The sequence below is a fragment of the Chiloscyllium plagiosum genome, unplaced genomic scaffold (genome assembly GCF_037043375.1).
Source record: "Chiloscyllium plagiosum isolate Xiang-an unplaced genomic scaffold, Cpla_swu_hap1 HiC_scaffold_3, whole genome shotgun sequence".
Classification (NCBI taxonomy): domain Eukaryota; kingdom Metazoa; phylum Chordata; class Chondrichthyes; order Orectolobiformes; family Hemiscylliidae; genus Chiloscyllium; species Chiloscyllium plagiosum.
The window spans coordinates 112,343,015-112,361,855 of record NW_028270141.1 but is presented as its reverse complement, the minus strand read 5'-3'; the positions used below and the strand labels follow the sequence as shown (position 1 = coordinate 112,361,855).

At 40.6% G+C, this 18,841-nt stretch overlaps 1 protein-coding gene across 2 annotated transcripts in view; it reads left to right on the top strand.

The window, feature by feature from the left end:
- The first annotated feature begins 3,372 nt into the window (after positions 1–3,372).
- ascc3 (activating signal cointegrator 1 complex subunit 3) overlaps positions 3,373–18,841 on the top strand; it is a 544,034-nt gene continuing 528,565 nt past the window's right edge. Inside the window, exons 1-2 of one of the 2 annotated variants that reach the window (XM_043687007.2) lie at positions 3,373–3,456; positions 10,880–11,030. In XM_043687007.2, coding sequence (XP_043542942.2) covers positions 10,941–11,030 — 90 coding nt within the window. In that variant the 5' untranslated portion in view covers positions 3,373–3,456; positions 10,880–10,940. Of the gene's footprint in view, positions 3,457–3,739; positions 3,845–10,879; positions 11,031–18,841 lie in introns of those variants that run through there. The other variant, XM_043687008.2, reaches the window with a different exon arrangement.

The window sequence follows — 18,841 nt, the reverse complement described above, 5'->3', positions numbered from 1 at the left end:
GCAAAATTCATCTTTCGATGCATGATCGGATTACCTGTAGGCAGGTGCTAACAAAAAAATTACTCCGCATCAATTTTTGTATGCCATGGAAATCAGTTTTACTTTTTAATCATAATAAATAGCTACCACAATTCTACAGGCATCGAAGAGTATGAGCAATATTTGTGAGGAGCTGGAAGTGTTACTAGTTCCAAATGAAAAATGGGAACTGTTATCCACAGGACAATTGGTTGTTTCTCCTTAAAGACTTAAGTAAAGAGTAAGTTTAAATGGACCAATGACTATGCCTAACCCAAACTAACCAAGTAAACTGAAACAAAAATTTTATTTGGTTTTATGCTTGATCGACTTATATGCGTTACATCTCTAATGAGACTAGCCAGCTGAATGAAAACTCTCCCAACCATCTAATAGACTTTTTAAAAATATAATTTCTTGCATGAGGGTATTACTGATAAGACTGACATTTGTTTTCCATGTACATCGTGTCTTGACAAAGCGATGGTACGCTGCTCTTTTTGAAACACTGAAAACCATGTGATAGACATCATCTCATAATGTTGTATGGTAGGAGCTCTAAGATTAAGTCAATGAAAGCACAGCTAAATATGTCAAAGTCAGGATGCTGTGCATTGTGGAGGTGATCTGGTGAATATTTTAGTCCCTGTGCTTCTAATTCATAGATTCTAATTAATGAGAGATGTTGCCAAAGAAACTGTGCTTATCTGCAACAGTGCACTCTGGAGTACTCTCCGTTCTCTGCAATGTGAATGACCTAATTCTTGTCATCCCTTATACGTGAGGGAGGCAATCTGGATAATCAGAAACTGAACCATTTGCCGCAAGAGTAGGTCATACAGCTCTTCAAGCCTATTCTGCTTTTTCACACGATCATGGCTGATCCAATCAAGAATCTATCTGTCTTTGCCTTAAAAACATTTAAAGATTCAGCATTCACTGCCTTTTGAATTCCAAAGACTGAAAAATCCTCAAAAAGGTTTCCTCATCCTTGTCTTAAATGGGCAACACTTTTCTTTAAACTATGACCCCTAGTTCTCCATCCTCCAAAAGAGGAAATATCCTTGCAACATCTACCCAGTCAATTCCTCTCAGGATCCTGTATGTTTCAATTAAGTCATCTGACTCTTTTAAATACCAAAGGACACAGGCCTAACATGTCTAGCTTTTTCTCATAAGGCAGCTTGCTCATGCCAAGTATTAGTTTTGTAAATCTTGTCTGAATTGCTTTCAATGCATTAACTTCCTTAACTACAGTGACCAGTATTGTACACAATTTTCCAGATGCATAACACCAGTGCTAGATAACTAAAGTGCAGCCTTCCTACTCTTGCAGTTAGTTCCTCTTGCAATAAAAAACAAGTCTTGTAACTTTCACGATTTCTTGCTGTCACTGCATTTAGATCCCTCTGCATCTCAGAGCTCTGCAATCTCTCACCATTTAGATAATACACTCTGTCTTTATTCTTTCTGCCAAAATGAAAAAATTTAACATCTTCCCATAATGCATTCCATTTGCCAGACTTTTGCCCACTCACTCATCCCATCTATATCCCTTTATAGGCTCCTTAAACCCCCTCCAAACTCACTTTTCTACTTATCTTTGGGACATTAGCAATTTCAGCAACCATAGCTTTGAGCCCTTCATTCAACTAATTTAAATAACTTGAAAAGAGTTGAGACCCCACCACTGACCCATGACACACCACTTGTGATATCTTGCAAACCTGAAAAAGATCCATTTGTTCTTACCTCTGCCTCCTGTAAGTCAACCAATCATCTACCCATGTCAACACATCACACCCTACACAATGAGCTTCAATTTTCCATAATAACCTTTAACGTTGCACCTTATCAAATGCTTTCTGGAAATCTAAGTACAATACACCCATTGATTCCCTATAACTACAGCATAGATTATTTCTTCAATAAACACCAATAGATTTGTCAAACATGACTTGCTTTTGACAAAATTATGTTGGCTTTGCCTGATTATCTTGAACATATCTAAGTGCCATGTAATAATATCATTAATGATTTTCTAACAATTTCCTAATTACAGCTGGTAAGTTAACTTGTCCGCAGTTTTCCTTTTGTCTCTCCTTTTTGAATAAAGGAGTTATGTCTACTATTTTCATAACCAAAGTAATAATCCCCAAATCTAATAAGTGTTGCAAAATTAAAAACACCGTAAGGACTATTTCAACTAAAATAAAACAAAGAACAGTAGATGCTGAAAATCTGAAATAAACAGAAGCAGAAATTGCTGAAGAAACTCAGCAGGTTTTGACAGCTTCTGAGGGAGAGAAAACTGAATTAACTTTCAAGTCCTGTGATCTCTCTTCAGAACTAGACGCATCAATGATTTCAGGAGCTACTTCTTTTAAAGACCTGAGGATGAAATCCATTTGAAGCTGGGGCCTTATCAACTCGCAGTTCCAACATTTTCCAAGGTTATTCCAAGTTTCTGGAGTTCTTCCCTCCCATTCAATTCCTTAATCACTGCTATTTCCATTCTCTCTAAATTGCATAATTTTGGGTGGCATGGTGGCTCAGTGGTTAGCACTGCTATCTCTCAGAGCCAGGGACCAAGGTTCGGGCCACTATCCGTGTGTAGTTTGCACATTCTCCCCACGTCTGCGTGGGTTTCCTCTGGGAACTTCTGTTTCCTCCCACAGTCCAGTCAGGTGAACTGACCATGCTAAACTGCATGTAGTGTTAGGTGCATTAGTCAGAGGGAAATTTAAGGGAATGGGTCTGTGGGTTAGTCCTCGGAGGGTCGGTGTGGACTAAATGGCCTGTTTACACACTCGTAGGGAATCAAAGCTAGTCATTAGGCGAGGACTGGAGATTAGAGTCTAGATTGGAGGGGTGCTGGAAAAGCACAGCAGGTCAGGCAGCATCCGAGGAGCAGGAGAATCGACGTTTCGGAATAATCTAATCATCATGCAATACATGAATGCCTCCTAATCAGGCTGCAACTTCTTAAACTAACTCGATGAACTATGAAAAAAATCCTCACAAACTGATAATGTTAGGTAAGTATGATCACTAATTCCCCCCGCCCCCAAAATAATCAATCCTGGAAAGTGTTCATGCAAAATTGATGTATAACAGTTCCCATGGAAGTACCTTTTCCACCACCGCAATTTCCGCTTTCAGTTTCGGTTGGGAGCGGCGACAGCGCATGCGCCGACGTCGAACCACTCGCGCTCCAAACCGCCGAGAGAATGCGGCGGACGTCGCACGCGTTGTCCTACGCCCCGCTCCTTGCACGCGCCCGAAGCGAAGCCCCGCCCTCCCAGCGGGCGCATTCCCCTTTCAGCCCCTCCCTCTAACCCTCCCGAAGCGGGGTTAACACGCAGGCTTACGCAGTAACGGTAGTGGCTGCAAGAGCAAGTCGGTCACGGTGCGTCCGGCTGTGAGGAGTTTATTGCGGTAGGTATTACCTGACCGTACAATGGGCAGGAGGTGGACGGGGATCGGTGGTCCTACACAAGCTGCTTGGTTTCCCAGCCGAGAGAGGGTGGGGGGTGGGTGGCGGGTGGCTGGCTGGGGGACGGATCAGTCAGAGCGAGGTGTGTGGCCTAAAGAGAAACTGAGGTTGGTGTGCCGGGTGGGGACAAACTACAAATCCCGGTGGGCGTTGCGGTTTCTGAAGCGAATGCGCATGCTCCCGGCTGAAAGGTGACAGCTGAGGGAGGGCACGGACGTGGCTATCCAGCAATGAAACTGAGCCCCTGATATATCTGTCAGGGTTTTTACCGCCACTCCGCTTTGCCATCTACGCAAAAAAACATCGTGAACCCTACGTTGCTCAAACATGGTACTTAATCTCTCGCAGGATCTGCTTTTGTTTCACGTTTGGAAAATTCACCAGATGTTTTACAAGCTTGTTTTTAACGGATTTGTTCTGGCAAGAGGGTATTAACTAAATTGTAACGATTGCAAGTTTCTCTTCTGACTCTGCTATTATTTCAGTGCTTGAATACATTTCAGTGGAACAGAGATTTACGTGGCTTATTTATGTAATGGATTTTTGACACACTTGGCTGAATTGGAAACTTTGAACTCTATGAGCATAAGCTTGTTTAATCACAGGAACTGGCCAGTTTTGCCTAGAGATTTATAGGACAATGGTAGGATTAGATGCACCATCAAACAGAGTTAATAAAAAAAATGTTAAGAGTGGTGGAACATCTCAGCAGGTCTCCATCATCTGTGGAGAAAAAAAAACAGAATTAATGTTTCAGTTATAGGGACTTGAAATATTAGCTTTTTTTTCTCTCTCTGCACAGATGCTGACAAACCTGAGTTTCTCCAGCACTTTTTATTTTACATTTGCATAATCTGAGGTATTTTGCTTTGATTGTCAGTAGTGAGATCTCCTCTCCCTCAACATTAGAAAGATGGATGGAGGAAATATGATCAAGAGTAGGCCATTTGGCCTCTCAAACTTGCTCCTCCATTCAGTAAGATCATAGCTGGGCTCATCATATTCCTGCCAAATGTTAAAGATCTGAAGAGGAGGAATGTATTCGTATGTGGGGAGAGGGTGGGGAAGCAAATATGTCACTTGTTCCTGAGGATGATTAGCATGAATGTGAAAGGCTTCTTCTGTGCTGTAATAATTATATGATAATGCTCAACTCCTCTGAGGACCCAAATTCTATCGAATACATTCCAAGTCTGCATTGTGTTCCATCCTTGATTGCTTTATGGAGCTTACGTTATTGAAGTCATAACGTTATACAGCACGGAAACAGACCCTTTGACCCAACTCATCCATGCCGGCCAGGTTTCCTAAACTGAACTAGTCCCATTTGCCTGCAGTTGGCCCATATCCTTCTAAACTGAAAATGTGTTGCTAGAAAAGCGCAGCAGGTCAGGCAGCATCCAAGGAGCAGGAGAATCGACGTTTCGGGCATTAGCCCTTCTTCAAGGGCATGAGCCCTTCTCCTGCTCCTTGGATGCTGCCTGACCTGCTGTGCTTTTCTAGTAACACATTTTCAGCTCTGATCTCCAGCATCTGCAGTCCTCACTTTCTCCATATCCTTCTAAACCTTTGCTCTCCATGTACCTGTCCAAATGTATTTTAAATGTTGTAAACTGCCTCTGAGGAAAGAAAAAGCAGAATTAATGTTTCCACTTATGGGGACTTGAAATGCCAGCCATTCTTCTGTCTCCGCAGATGCTGAGTGTCTCCAGTCTTTACCACTTCCTGGAGCAGCTCGTTCATATGCATTGCCCTCTATGTGGAAAAAGTTGTCCCATGGGCTCCATTTAAACCCCACCCCACCATAAACGTCCCTGCAGTTTAGACTCCCGTACGCAGGGGCAAAGATTCACTATTCACCTTATTTTTGCTCCTCATGCTTTCATAAACCTGAACCTCCTACACTCCAGGGGAAAAAAAAAGTCAGTCTATCCAGCTTCTCCTTATAATTCAAATCTTACAGTCTTGGTAACATTTTTGTAAATCTTTTTTGCACCCTTTTCAGTTTATTAGCATCCTCAGTATAGCAGGGTGACCAGAATTATGTGAAGTACTCCAAATGTGACCTTACCAGTGTCTTGTACAGCTGTAACATGACAACCCAACTCCTGTACTCAGTTCTCTAACTGCTGAAGCCAGGCATGTCAAATGTCGTGTTCATCACCCTGTCTACCTGGTGATGCCACTTTCAAGGATCTATGTGCCTGAATTCCTTGGTTTGTTTGTTCGACAACACTCTCCAGGGTCACCATTAACTGTGTAAGTCCTGCCCTGGTTTGCCTTATCAAAATACAATGCTCCACATTTATCTGCATTAAATTCCATTTGCCATTCCTCAGCAAACTATCCCAGTTGATCAACATCCTGCTATACTGTTAAGTAGCCTTCTTTGGTGTTATCTGCAAACTTAATAGCCTCCTGTATACTCATTCAAATCGTTTATATACTGATGAACATTAGTGGACTCAGCACCGATCCTTGTGGCACACTGCTAGTCACAGCCCTCCAGTCTGAACAACAACTGTCTCCTGCTGTCAAGCCAGTTTTGTATCTAATTAGCTAGCTCTCCCTGGATCCCATGTGATCTAACCTTACTAACCAGTCTACCATGGAAAACATTGTTGAAGGCCTTGCTAAAGTCCATGCCAGTAATGTCTCCTGCTTTACCTTCACCTATCTTTTTGGTCACCGCTTTAAAAACTTAATCAAATTTGGAAGATACAATGTCCATGCACAAAGCCATTTTGACTATCCCTAATAAGTACTTGCTTTTCCAAATGCATTTAGATCCTGCCTGTCAGAACCCCCTTCAAAGACTTACCCACTACTGGCATTAGGTTCACTGGTCTGTAATTCCCTGCCTTTTTCTTACCACCTTTCTTAAATAATGGCACAAAATTAGCTACTTTCTAGTCTTCTGGCATCTCACCCAAGGATGATACAAATGTCTTTGCTTAGGGTCCTGCAGTTTCTTCCATAGCTTCCCACAATGGCCTGGTGTACACTTGATGAAGTCCCAGAGATTTATCTGCCCTTATGTTTTTAAGACCTTCAGTACCACCTCTTCTGTAATGCGTTCTCTTTTTAAGACATCACTGTTTTAATTCAGAGTTTCCTAGTTTCTATATCTTTCTCCATGATAAATACTGACGAGAAGTATTCATTTAGGATCTCACTCCACACATATATGACCTTGTTGATCTTTAAGGGGCCTTATTCTCTCCTTAATTCTTCTTTTGCCTTTGAAAAACTTGGAGAATCACTTTGGATTCTCCTTTGCCTTATCTGCCAAAGCTGTCTTATGCCCCCTTTTTGTTCCACTCCTGATTACCTTCTGATGAGTACTATACCCTGTTTCTCCTCAAGGGATTCACTTGATTCCAGCTGTTTATACCTGGCATATGCCTTTTTTTTGGTGACCACAGCCTCAATATCTTTAGTCATCCAGTGCTCTCTACTCCTACCAGCCTTGCCCTTCACACTGACAGGAACATGCTGGCCCTGTATACTTAATATCTCGCTTTTGAAAGCCACTCACTTGTCAGACATCCCTTTTACCTACGAATAGCCTCTCCCAACCAACTTTTGAAGGTTCCTGTCTCATTCCATCAAAATTGGCCTTTCCCTAATTTAGAATTTTAACTTGTGGACCAGGGTTATCCTTTTCCTAACAGTTTTAAAACTAATAGAATTATGGTCACCGGTCCCAAGGTGTTCCTCCATTAACATTTAAGTCACTTGCCCTGCCTTATTTTTTCAAGAGGATGTCGAGTTTTACCCCTTCTGTAGTAGAACGCAGTTAACTAGTTCGTCCCTATCCAAGTGCTTAAAAATATGGCAACCCCATTGTAACAACCCATTTATTCTTACAGCTATCTGTGATCTCCATACACATCTGCTCCTCGATTCCATGCTGACGATTGGAAGGACTATCGTACAACCCAACAAAACGATCATCTCTATCTCATTTTTCAGTTCAACCCATAGAGTTTCACTGGATGATCCCTCAGGAATATTCTGAGTCATTGTGGACACAATTATTCACAAATACCTTCCTTGGGCTCCAGACTGCTTTAGGAGAAAGTGAGGACTACAGACGCTGGAGATCAGAGCTGAAAATGTGTTGCTGGAAAAGTGCAGCAGATCAAGCAGCATCCAAGGAGCAGGAGAATCGACGTTTCGGGCATGAGCCCTTCTTCAGGAATCCTGAAGAAGAGCTCATGCCCGAAACGTCGATTCTCCTGCTCCTTGGATGCTGTCTGACCTCCAGGCTGCTTTAACCAAAAACAAGCATTTGTGGAAACGTGCAAAGATTTAGGGTACAGCAGGTAACTGCTCTAAACCCAATTTTCAGCTCTGGGTCCTATTGGTATGGCACTTTCAATTATAAATCCTTGTGTTCTTTTTTTGAATGTTTTTCCTGTTCTTTCAGTGGCATGGTGACTCAGTGGTTGGCACTGCTGCCTTATAGTGCCAGGGACCCAGCTTCAATTCCAACCTTTAACTGTGGAAGCTTCACACAGATGTTCTGTGTCTGTGCAGGTTTTCTCCGGGTTTTTCAGTTTCCTCCCACGGTCCAAAGATGTGTGGGTCAGGTGGGTTGACCATGCTAAATTGCCCATAATGTCCTGGGGTGTGTAAGTTACGTGGATTAGCCATGGAAAATGCAGGGTTACAGGGTAGTGAGTGAGTCTGGATGACCTTCGGAAAGTTGGCGTGGACCTGTTGGGCTGAATGCACTGTTTCCACACTGTAGGGATTGTATGTCACAAGTCCACACCTGTCTGAGTAAAAATAACTCATCAGCTTTAACTCCCTTTGCTATTTCCAACACTTAAATGCCTGGTTATTGAATGTCTCTGCTAATGGGAAATAGTATCTTTCTATTCATTTTATAAGGCTTTGAATAATTTTATGCACATAAATTAAATCTCCCCAGACTAAGTGTTCTGATTTAAAAACAAATAAGCCTATACAATCTAATCTCTAATTTTAAAAAAATCCATTGCTGGAGTCATGATTGTGGTCTCCAGTGTTCCACTATGCTTTACAGAATCTTACTATTTATGGAATATTATGTTCCTTATTTCTCCTTGTCACATTTATTATCCCTCACTTTTCTGTATTGATTTTCATTTGTCACTTTAATAAAGGAAAAATACTGTGGATGCTGGAAATCTAAAACAAACAGAATCCTGGAGAAACTCAGCAAGTTTGGCAGCATCTGTGGAGAGAGAAACACTTGTCCATTTGTCACTTTCTTACATACTTGATCAGTCCAATAATAACTTGAAGTCTCAACTTTCTTCCTCAGTATCAATTTATGGCCTTCTTTATTGTTTATAGGAAGATGGGTAAGCAGTTCACTGTGTCAAGCCTGATCTGCCATTAATAAGACCACATTATCCTCAAACCCTTTACACCATTGATAATCAAAAATGTATTAACTTCCACTTTAAATATCCCAAAAGACTGAGCTTCCTGTCTTTTGGGTATAAAATCCCAAGATTCGCAGCCCTTGAGTCAGAAAAAAGTTCTTGTCATCTTAGTCATAAATGGATTTACCTAGTTTCAGTCACATCAAATGCCTTTTTAATATTTCACTAAAGCAAAGAATTATGGTCATTGAAAATATGAAACAAAATCAGAAATTGCTGGAGAAACTCATGAGGTCTGCCAGCAGCTGTGGAGAGAAAGCAGAGTTAGCGTTTTGAGTCGAGTGACCCTTATTTCATTTTGAACTAGAAATGTAAAGCCACCATAGTCTTACCAGACCATAACACTTCAGTTACTCAGCCCCACATGCCTCTCTCATTAGAAAGAGGGAAGGTCACCGAGGTTGCAGAGGAGAGATCTTCATTACAACCTCAGCCCGTACAGAAATTGAACCTATGCTGTTAGCATCACAAGCCAGCCATCCAGCCTACTGAGCTAACTGACTCCATTCGCTATATGGTACCTTCGGTCTGCTAAAATATCTTAGTGTGTCATAGGAACTTTTCAAAGAAAATTTGGCACTGAGCAACACTAGGAGATATTAGAAGATGAAACCGAAGTGCTGCAGTGTGTGTTGCAGAGAATACTGGTAAAATCAGTGTGGGGCTTAGTACTTGGAAGCGTTATCCCACTATCCTGAATTTCTGGATCCTTTAGATGTTGTCTCCAGGCTGGAACTACCACATTTTCACTACTCTCACCCTTGGTTATTTCCATTCTTGGCTGAAGTAAAGTAAAAAATGCTGGAGACATTCAGTAGATATGGTAGCATCAGTGGTGAACGAATGTTTGCGTTTTAAGTCTTTGATTAGAACTGAAAAAATTTACAACCATAATAGACTTTGCATATCCCATTGGCCTTTTCTGACTGGTTGAACGATTGAGTAATGGAACGTTAATGCTGTGCCTCGGAAGGAGTCATGGCAAGGTTATCAACTAGTAGGTGCTCAGTCCCCAATATTTCGTCATCAGCATCGGACACTACCGAGGGCTGATCATGCAAGAATGTTTTTTCAGTTGAGAATCCTGGTTGACACTAGTTTACTCCCTTTCTCTGGGGTATTAAGGCCATTTATGACATTGTACCACTAACCTTTAAATTAACTAACTTGGTACAGACTGGGAATGGAATCTTGGACCTTCTGCTTTGTCTGGTTTAATAAGTATCTTTCTGCATTAGGCTGTTTGGAAAGTGAAAGACCATTGTTATAAAAAGCAAATTATCTTAAATTGTTAATGTTATAGGTGCGCACTGTTTTTAGATTGAAGCTAATGCAGAGTAGCGTGCTACAAAATGTCTGGATGAACACTTTGATTTTGCATTTTACCTTATAGGTGAATATTGTTTCTTTTTATAGATATAAGACAGCTGCTACTAGTCCCTTCAGGATTGAATTTGCTATCTGTAGTAGCAAACAATAACACTGCACTAAATGCAGGCTGAGGGTATATGCAGCTCAACTAATGACATTGCCAGTCAGGTCTTCTAAATATAAACAAAGCTATAGAATCATAGAGATGTACAGCAAGCACAGTGCATTATTTCGATAAAATGAAAATTGTTATGCTTTTTTGTGCAACATATCAATCAAAGTATAGACACTATTTACTTTGTTAGTAAATGAAAACTGCTCGTCATTCACATACCTAACCAGTAATGGGATTGATGCACCGTTTTAAAAGTGAATACAATTGGTCATTATTCTGGTTTTCATGTGTCTGTCCTTATAGTTTCATTATGTAGTGATATGTTAGAACCAATTGAACTGCATTTGAGCTATAACTACCAGAGTTTATATTTTCCTTATTGAAAATCTCAGTATCTCTGTAAATTATTTCACATTCGTGCCATTTTTGTTTTGCCTGCAGATTTTGCGAATCCCAGTGGCACATTGATTACTCTTCCTATGGATCAGTGAATCAAGGTTAAATGGAACTACCTCGTCTAACAGGAGCTTTACGCTCCTTCTCAAATGTCACAAGACAAGATGAATATATTGTGGATTCTTCAGACTTAATGGTGGGTTTTTACAATAACATTTTCTATTCCAATCCAATCCACTTTAAAACCAAGAAAAGACAAATGCATTCAAGATAATGTTTCAGTGATGAGACTGTGTCTGTATTATAACAATATTTTGTGCTAGTATACTTTTTAACTCTGAAGATTTTTCAAGATTTCAATTGTAAAGACTAACAGGATAGACTGCGTATCTTGAACTCCTGAAGAATGGTTTTACTTGTAGGTATGTACTGTAATAAAGTGATTATCTTTAGACTGGGCAAACACTACTCATGTGAACTTAAAATGCATAGCATTTACACTTTTTTTTGAGGATATTAAATCCCAATTGTTATTTCCTTAGACAATAGGGTGGATAAATGATTTGCTTACTGGCCAGTTTTCTACAGCATAATTGAAGCACTGCAAACCTGATTGGTTTCCAAGTGTTGTTTGAATTAAAATAAAATTACAATCCGGAAAATACGGCCAGCTATTTATTACATCCAAATTCTGTGGAATAGTTGAAAGGACAAGTCTGTGCCAGTTTTCCTCCTGTCCTTGTGTTAAATTTCTATATTAAGAAATCAATACCTAATTGTTCAAACTTCATCAGTCAAACTACATATAACTATCCGAAATCCATACACCCTATTCATTGACAAAGGGGAAAAGGTTCTGCCTGTCTATCCTATCTATGCGGAGAAAGTGAGGTCTGCAGATGCTGGAGAAGGGCTAATGCCCGAAACGTCGATTCTCCTGTTCCCTAGATGTTGCCTGACCTGCTGCGCTTTTCCAGCAACACATTTCCATATCCTATCTATGCCCCTACCCACCCCCTCCCCCACCATATTTTTATACCATTTCAATTATGTCCATTGCCTCTGTCTCCTCTGCTTGAACGAAAATGTTCCGGGTTATCCTATCTCTCTCTTCGGAGCTAACATTTTCCAGCCCAGGCAAATCCTTGGTGAATCTCCTCTGTACTTTCTCCAGTGTAATCATATATCCCTCCTATAATATGGATAATTGCACATAGTATTCTAGGTATGGCCTAAGGAATGTTTTATACAATTCTAGCGTAACCTATCTGCTCTTAAACTCTGTCTTGATTAATAAAAGCAAGTATCCCATGTGCCTTCTTATCCACTTTTATCTACATGTTTCACTATAATCAAACTATCACATGTAGGTGTTTTTCAAGTTTAAGTGGCCCGTTCACAATGAAACCTCAATTTAAGGGAAATGGGAAAGAAAAATCTTCTCAAAGGAGAGACCGTTTGAAAGCACGTCAACAATCCTAGGTTAACAGAGTACATAAATCTTCTCTGAAATCTCACCAATGTAAAAACCATTAAAATATAACCTTTTTGTTGACTAAAATAACTAAAGGTTAAAATTAAACCCCAAGATAAAAATCCATGAGAACAAAATCATGATAAATTAGTAGACCCAAAAAAAGTGCATAACAATAGTGCGATGAAGTTGGGCAACATGGAATAAAAATAATTAAAAATAGATACAAATCCTAAACATCCAAATACAGTAAAGAGTTACATTTGACATGTAGCTGGCAAAGGTCTTTTAGTTTGTGATTTTTTTTTCTTTTGAAACAGTCAGCAGTATGTCATTCATTTCAATCAACTTGGCCTGGGCTCCCATCACAATGCTGAAAATTTTAAGGTTTTTAGTACCAAACAATTTTTGTTAGACTGGCTTCAAATGCTTGTACTTTGTTGTCTTCTCCTCTAACATTGTCTTGAGAGCGTGATCGTTGTCTTCAGAGCAGATTGTAACGTCAATCTCATCTATATGCATGAAGACAAGCTCTAGCCTCCTGTAGTTAGTTCCATATGGGGGTTTAACCAATACATCCCATCCATAATGTATGCCTTTCTCTTTCAATAACTGCTGTTTCATTTGTGCTGATGGATCCATATATTTTTCATGGCCAAACAATTCCCCAAAATGTGAGGAAGTGTTTCTTCTCTCTATTCATACCTTCTGCAAGGTACATCAAGGCAGGATCAATATTTAGTCAGATAAGTATTGGTTCTTATTTGCAGCATCTTAAACATCTGTTTCCCAACATATTGAATTGGAATCAGCTATTTGATTTGGAATTGTTATGAAAGCAGGTGATGCTGACACCCTGAAAGCTGAGATTTCTACTTGATATTTAGCTCTTTAACAGTTTGTCTATTGGGGGATCTCAAAAAAATTTCCTCAGTTGATAAATTAACAACTTTATTGTCAGTAATCTCATGAACCATGCCACCAACACTGGCAACAACCTTACATAATACTGAGATGAGTTAACTGCTGTATAAAAAGAATATTTTCTTTGCTGAACAAAGAGACCTTGGTGTGCAGGTTCATAGCTCCTTGAAAGTGGAGTTGCAGATAGATAGGATAGTGAAGAAGGTGTTTGGTATGCTTTCCTTTATTGGTCAGAGTATTGAATACAGGAGTACAGGAGGTCATGTTGCGGCTGTACAGGACATTGGTTAGGCCACTGTTGGAATATTGCATGCAATTCTGGTCTCCTTCCTATCGAAAAGATGTTGTGAAACTTGAATGGGTTCAGAAAAGGTTTACAAGGATGTTGCCAGAGTTGGAGGATTTGAGTTATAGGGAGAGGCTGAACAGGCTGGGGCTGTTTTCCCTGGAGTGTCGGAGGCTGAGCGGTGACCTTAGAGGTTTACAAAATTGAGGGGCATGAATAGGGTAAATAGGCAAAGTCTTTTCCCTGGGGTCGGAGAGTCCAGAACGAGAGGGCATAGGTTTAGGGTGAGAGGGGAAAGATATAAAAGAGACCTAAGGGGCAACTTTTTCACGCAGAGGGTGGTATGTGTATGGAATGAGCTGCCAGAGGAAGTGGTGGAGGCTGGTACAATTGCAACATTTAAGAGGCATTTGGATGGATATATGAATAGGAAGGGTTTAGAGGGATATGGGCTGGGTGCTGACAGGTGGGACTAGATTGGGTTGGGATATGTGGTTGGCATGGACGGGTTGGACTGAAGGGTCTGTTTCCATGCTGCATGTCTGACTCTATGACTGAAGGACCTGTTCCTGTGCTGTTTTGTTCTTTGTTCTTAGTCAGTGATGCCGACATGATGTGAATAAGTTGAAACATTTTCTCGGTCAGTTCTTCAAAATTCCATTTGTCAAACACAAGTTTCCTTCTAGCAAATTAGTTGTGACTGTTTTTGTTGAATCACAGCTTTTGTCAAATATCCACTAATATGTCTCAGAGTTGGCCCGAGTTGGTAGATTAGCTGGTTCATTGTTTCCTGATTTATTCATGTCCTCTCTTTTGATGAAGTTGTTAAATGAGCTGCTTTTCCAGTTAAGCGCCAAATTTTGCATTTTTAGCTGGACTTCAGAACTGGTGGGCAGAGTCATTCTTTCCTCTCTCACTTAAAAAGCCTTTGTTGCATCCCAAGAGGCCTGTTGACTCCACTGTCATAAGATATTGAAAACATTCAGAACTAATTGAATCATAAAGATAAGTTCCTTGTGTTACTTTATAAAAAATGACAGCTGCTTTAACTCATGAGACCCCACCTTTCTGTTCCATTGACAGATTAGAAATTGTAATCTAGGGAATTTTCTTTTGTTTTGAAAAAACAGGATTCTTCAGATTAATGTTGCCAGTATTTTACTCTGGCTTTGTTATATTGGTTGGCTCCTAGATTCTTTTGAAGTACCAGTTATCATTAATCAGATGCTGAACGATGGCTTCCTAAAGGTCACATGGAGCAGTCTAGCCCTGAGGCTGCCTGACCTAATGATTCACTGAAATTTGAATATTTCATTTCATTTTCTTCAGAAGTTAGACTTCTGTGCCTACAAGACTCTGAAAAATAAATCATGTCCTCACAAGGAATCACATTAATTAATTAAATTTGATATGTACCACTAGTGTGTTCACTACTATTCGTGCTGTAACTAATATGGTCCTAAAGAAATGCATGTTTTGACAGTCAGGATTGTGGCTGTGTATTCTATCTTACTGTCTGGCACTTTATTATTTGTGTGTATGCGTATGTGATCCTCTCAACTTTTGCCATTCAGAGACCAACCTATCCAATCTTTGTTCATAGTTCAGCTGTTATCAGCAATGACTCCATTTCACATAGCAGACAATCTTTCATCTCTCAGTTACTGCCACACCTCTGTATTCCCAGTTCCTCTTTGTACTGTTATGAAGTTAAAGGTTTGTACAGTACCTTTGAGAGAGAGAATGCTGTTCTGAACTGAGATTACAAGCACCTGAGTATATGACTAGATGGCAATCCCAGAATGTACTGTAAAATTGAAAATATGTAACGTTTGGCTGGAAATGGATACCTGAGTTTTGGCTGCTGTTTTGACAACAATTTGAATTTAGCTATTCAGTTTAAATTATGTAGGAGAAAGTGAGGACTGGAGATCAGAGTTTGTGTGGTGCTGGACAAGCACAGCCGGTCAGACAGCATCCAAGGAGCAGGAGAGTTGATGTTTCAAGCATACACACTGGATCGATGTGGATTCCACCAGTTTCCTCATTTTCCCCTCCCTCGACCTTATCCCAGATCCAACCTTCCAATCTGCACTGCCCTCTTGAACTGTCCTACCTGTCCACCTTCCTTCCCACCTATCTCCTCCACCCTCCTCTCTGACCTATCATCTTCATCTACGTATCGCATTCCCGTTTTCCCCCCCCCCCTTTCCATTTATCTCAGCCCTCTTGAGCCACCCACTCATTCCGGATGCCTGAAACCTGCTCCTTGGATGTCGCCTGATCTGCTGTGCTTTTCCAGTGCCACACTCTCAACTCTGATCTCCAGCATCTGCAGTCCTCACTTTCCTCCCAGATGGAGTGGTCAGAGACCTTGTGGGTAATGCTAGTTCAGACTAAGCTGATAGAGCTAGCGCTGTCAGATGAGGGGTCAAGAGGTTATGCAGATATCAAGAAGGCTATTTTGAGTGCTTATGAATTGGTACCAGAAGCATATTAAAAAGTGGTTCAGAACCAAAGAAGGACCCAGGTCAGAGTTATGTTGAGTTTGAAAGAATTAAACATAGTAATTTTGATAGATGGGTGTGAACCTTTAAAAATAGATAAGACCCATGTGTCTGTAAGAAGAGATTATTCTACTGGAGGAGTTTAAAAACTCACTTCCAGAATGATAAGCATTCGTGTGGATGAACAGAAAGTTCAAGAAGTGAGAGCGGCAGAGATGGCAGATGAATATACATTGGTGCATAAGGCAAAATTTAGCACTCAGCAAGAATTTTATCTTATAAGGGATAGAAATTAGGAGAAGGGGAGATCCTACACTAGAAAACAAAGATTCGAGCACACTGGTAGTAGTTCTCCCCAGGTGAAAAAAGAAGCACGAGAGGGTAGAATGGAGGCAAAAGGTTTTGGGTGTTTCCACTGTAGTAAGGTGGGGCATGTAAAGTCGGAGTGCTAATCATTGCAGGAAAAGATGTGGTAAAAGAAGCTAAGCCAGTGGCATTAGTGAAAGTAATAAAGGAAACCTCCAAGTCGAGGAGCTGCAGGAGAGTGCACAGCCGAGGCAGGGGCTGGGTATTGAGTTAGTGCCCGATCTCTATAAAGACTTCACCTCTGTGTGTAAAGTTTACTCAAGAAGACCGAGGGAGAAATGAAAAAAGTTATAATTTTTAAGAGATATGGGATCTAGTCAGTTTCAAAAAATAAGAGATGAACGTATTTGCACTCTTTCTGACATGTTACCGAGAGAGTGGTAATTTGTGGAATAGATGGACAGAACTTTAGCATTCCCTACTATAAGATCAGGTTTGAGATCCAAATCAAGTCTGGGAAAGTGACTGTGGGAGTAATTGACAGAGTGTCAGTTCCAGCAATACAGTTGGTTCTTGGGAACGATTTAGCAGGATCCAAGATGTGAGTGACCCCCCTTGTTGCGGAGAAGCCAAAGGAAGACCAGGGAACTGAGGAGTTAAAAGAAAAATACCTGGGAATTTTTCCAGGTAGTGTAGTAACAAGATCCCACTGTCGTAAGTCAAAGCAAAAGCTAAAGAGAAAGACAAAGGAGTTGAGGTTCAGTTAGCTGGCACCCTGTTTGATGAAATGGTGCAGGAAAAACCTGAACAGGCAGAGGTTCAAGCAGAAGTGTTTAGTCTTGAAAGAATAATGGACTTGCAACAGAATGACGAGACAATAAACAATCTATATTGATGCATGCCCAGGGGAAGAATCAGAATGTATTCCTGAGTGTTATTATCTTAAAGATGGAATCCAAAGACAAAAATGGAGACCACAACAGGTTAGTGCAGAGGAGAAATGGGCAGAAGTACACCAGATTGTGTTGCTGATAGCATACAGACAGGAAGTGTTTTGGGTAGCACGAGTTACCAGTAGGAGGTCACCTAGGTGTGAAGACGACTCAAGCTAAGGTCCAAAAGCACTTCTATTAGCCTGGACTGCACAAGGATGTGGTTAAATTTTGCCGTGTATGTCATATGTGCCATATGTCATATGTCAAATGGTAGATAACCCACAGGCAATAATAAAACCAGCACCTTTTGTTGCCAATTTCAGCATTTGAAGAACCTTTCACGCAGGTTATGATAGTTCTCGGGAGGGGACCTGCACAATCAAAGTGGGAACCAGTATTTGCTAATCATAATGGATGTGTCTACCAGATTTCCGGAAGCAATTCCATTAGAGTATTAAGGCAAAGAGGACACTGGAGGAGTTAGTGTCTTTCTTTACACGGTTTGGGCTACCCGGAGAGATTCAGTCAGACCAAAGGTCTAATTTTACTGATAGGCTGTTTAAGGAAGTGATGGATAGCTTAGGCATACAGCACTTTAAATCAAGTGCATACCATCCAGAATGCCAAGTTCAGGAGTTTTGGAAAGGTGACATCAGATGCTGAAGACTATGTTAAAAGTGTACTGTCAGGATTACCCAAGTGATTGGAGATAAAGTTATCCCATTCGTATTGTTTGCCATTAGTGATGCCCCAAATGAATCTACTCTGTTTACTCCTTTTGAGTTAATATTTTCACATGAAGTGAGGGTATTAATTAAAGAAAAAATTGACAGCCCCGAAGTTGGAGATCTTATACTTGGAATATGTATTGGAGGTGAGGGAGAGATTAAATCAGGTAGGTGCCATAGCTAAACAGCACCTGAAGAGAGCACAGCAGAGAATGAAGCAGGTGGTAGATAAAAACTCTAAAATTTGGATGTTTTCCCATGAGGATGATGTACTAGTATTGTTAGCAGTGGTAAGAGATCCCTTCAAAGCCAGGTTAATGATCCCTATCAAATTGAGAAAAAGTTGAGACGGGTAAACTATCTGGTAAAGATGCTGGATAGAAGAAAACGGTCTTAGGTATGTCATGTGAATATGTGAAACCTTTTAATGTAGAGACGGGGAACTGGAGAAACAGGTGATACTGCCCTGTGAGGTGAGGAATTAAATCCAGATGCCGTGGAGTTTGATGTGCCTCAAAATACTTTAAATAATGAAGTCCTTGAGGCAGTGGGATAGGTTAGTGAGCTTTCAGTCTCAAAGAATCCAGTTGAAAGGTTTGTTGCAGCAGTATGAGGACATATGCAGGAATAAGATGGGGAGGACTAGTACTATTGTGCATGAGGTGGAAAAAGGGAATGTTGTTCTGATAAAACAACACCCCTACAGACTTAATCCTCTTAAAGCCACACAGGTCCAGAAGGAAGTGGATGTGATGCTCAACGAAGATATCCTTGAACTGAATCAGTGAGTGGAGTTTGCTGATGGTGATAGTTCCCAAACCTGACAGGACTCAACAATTTTGTGGAC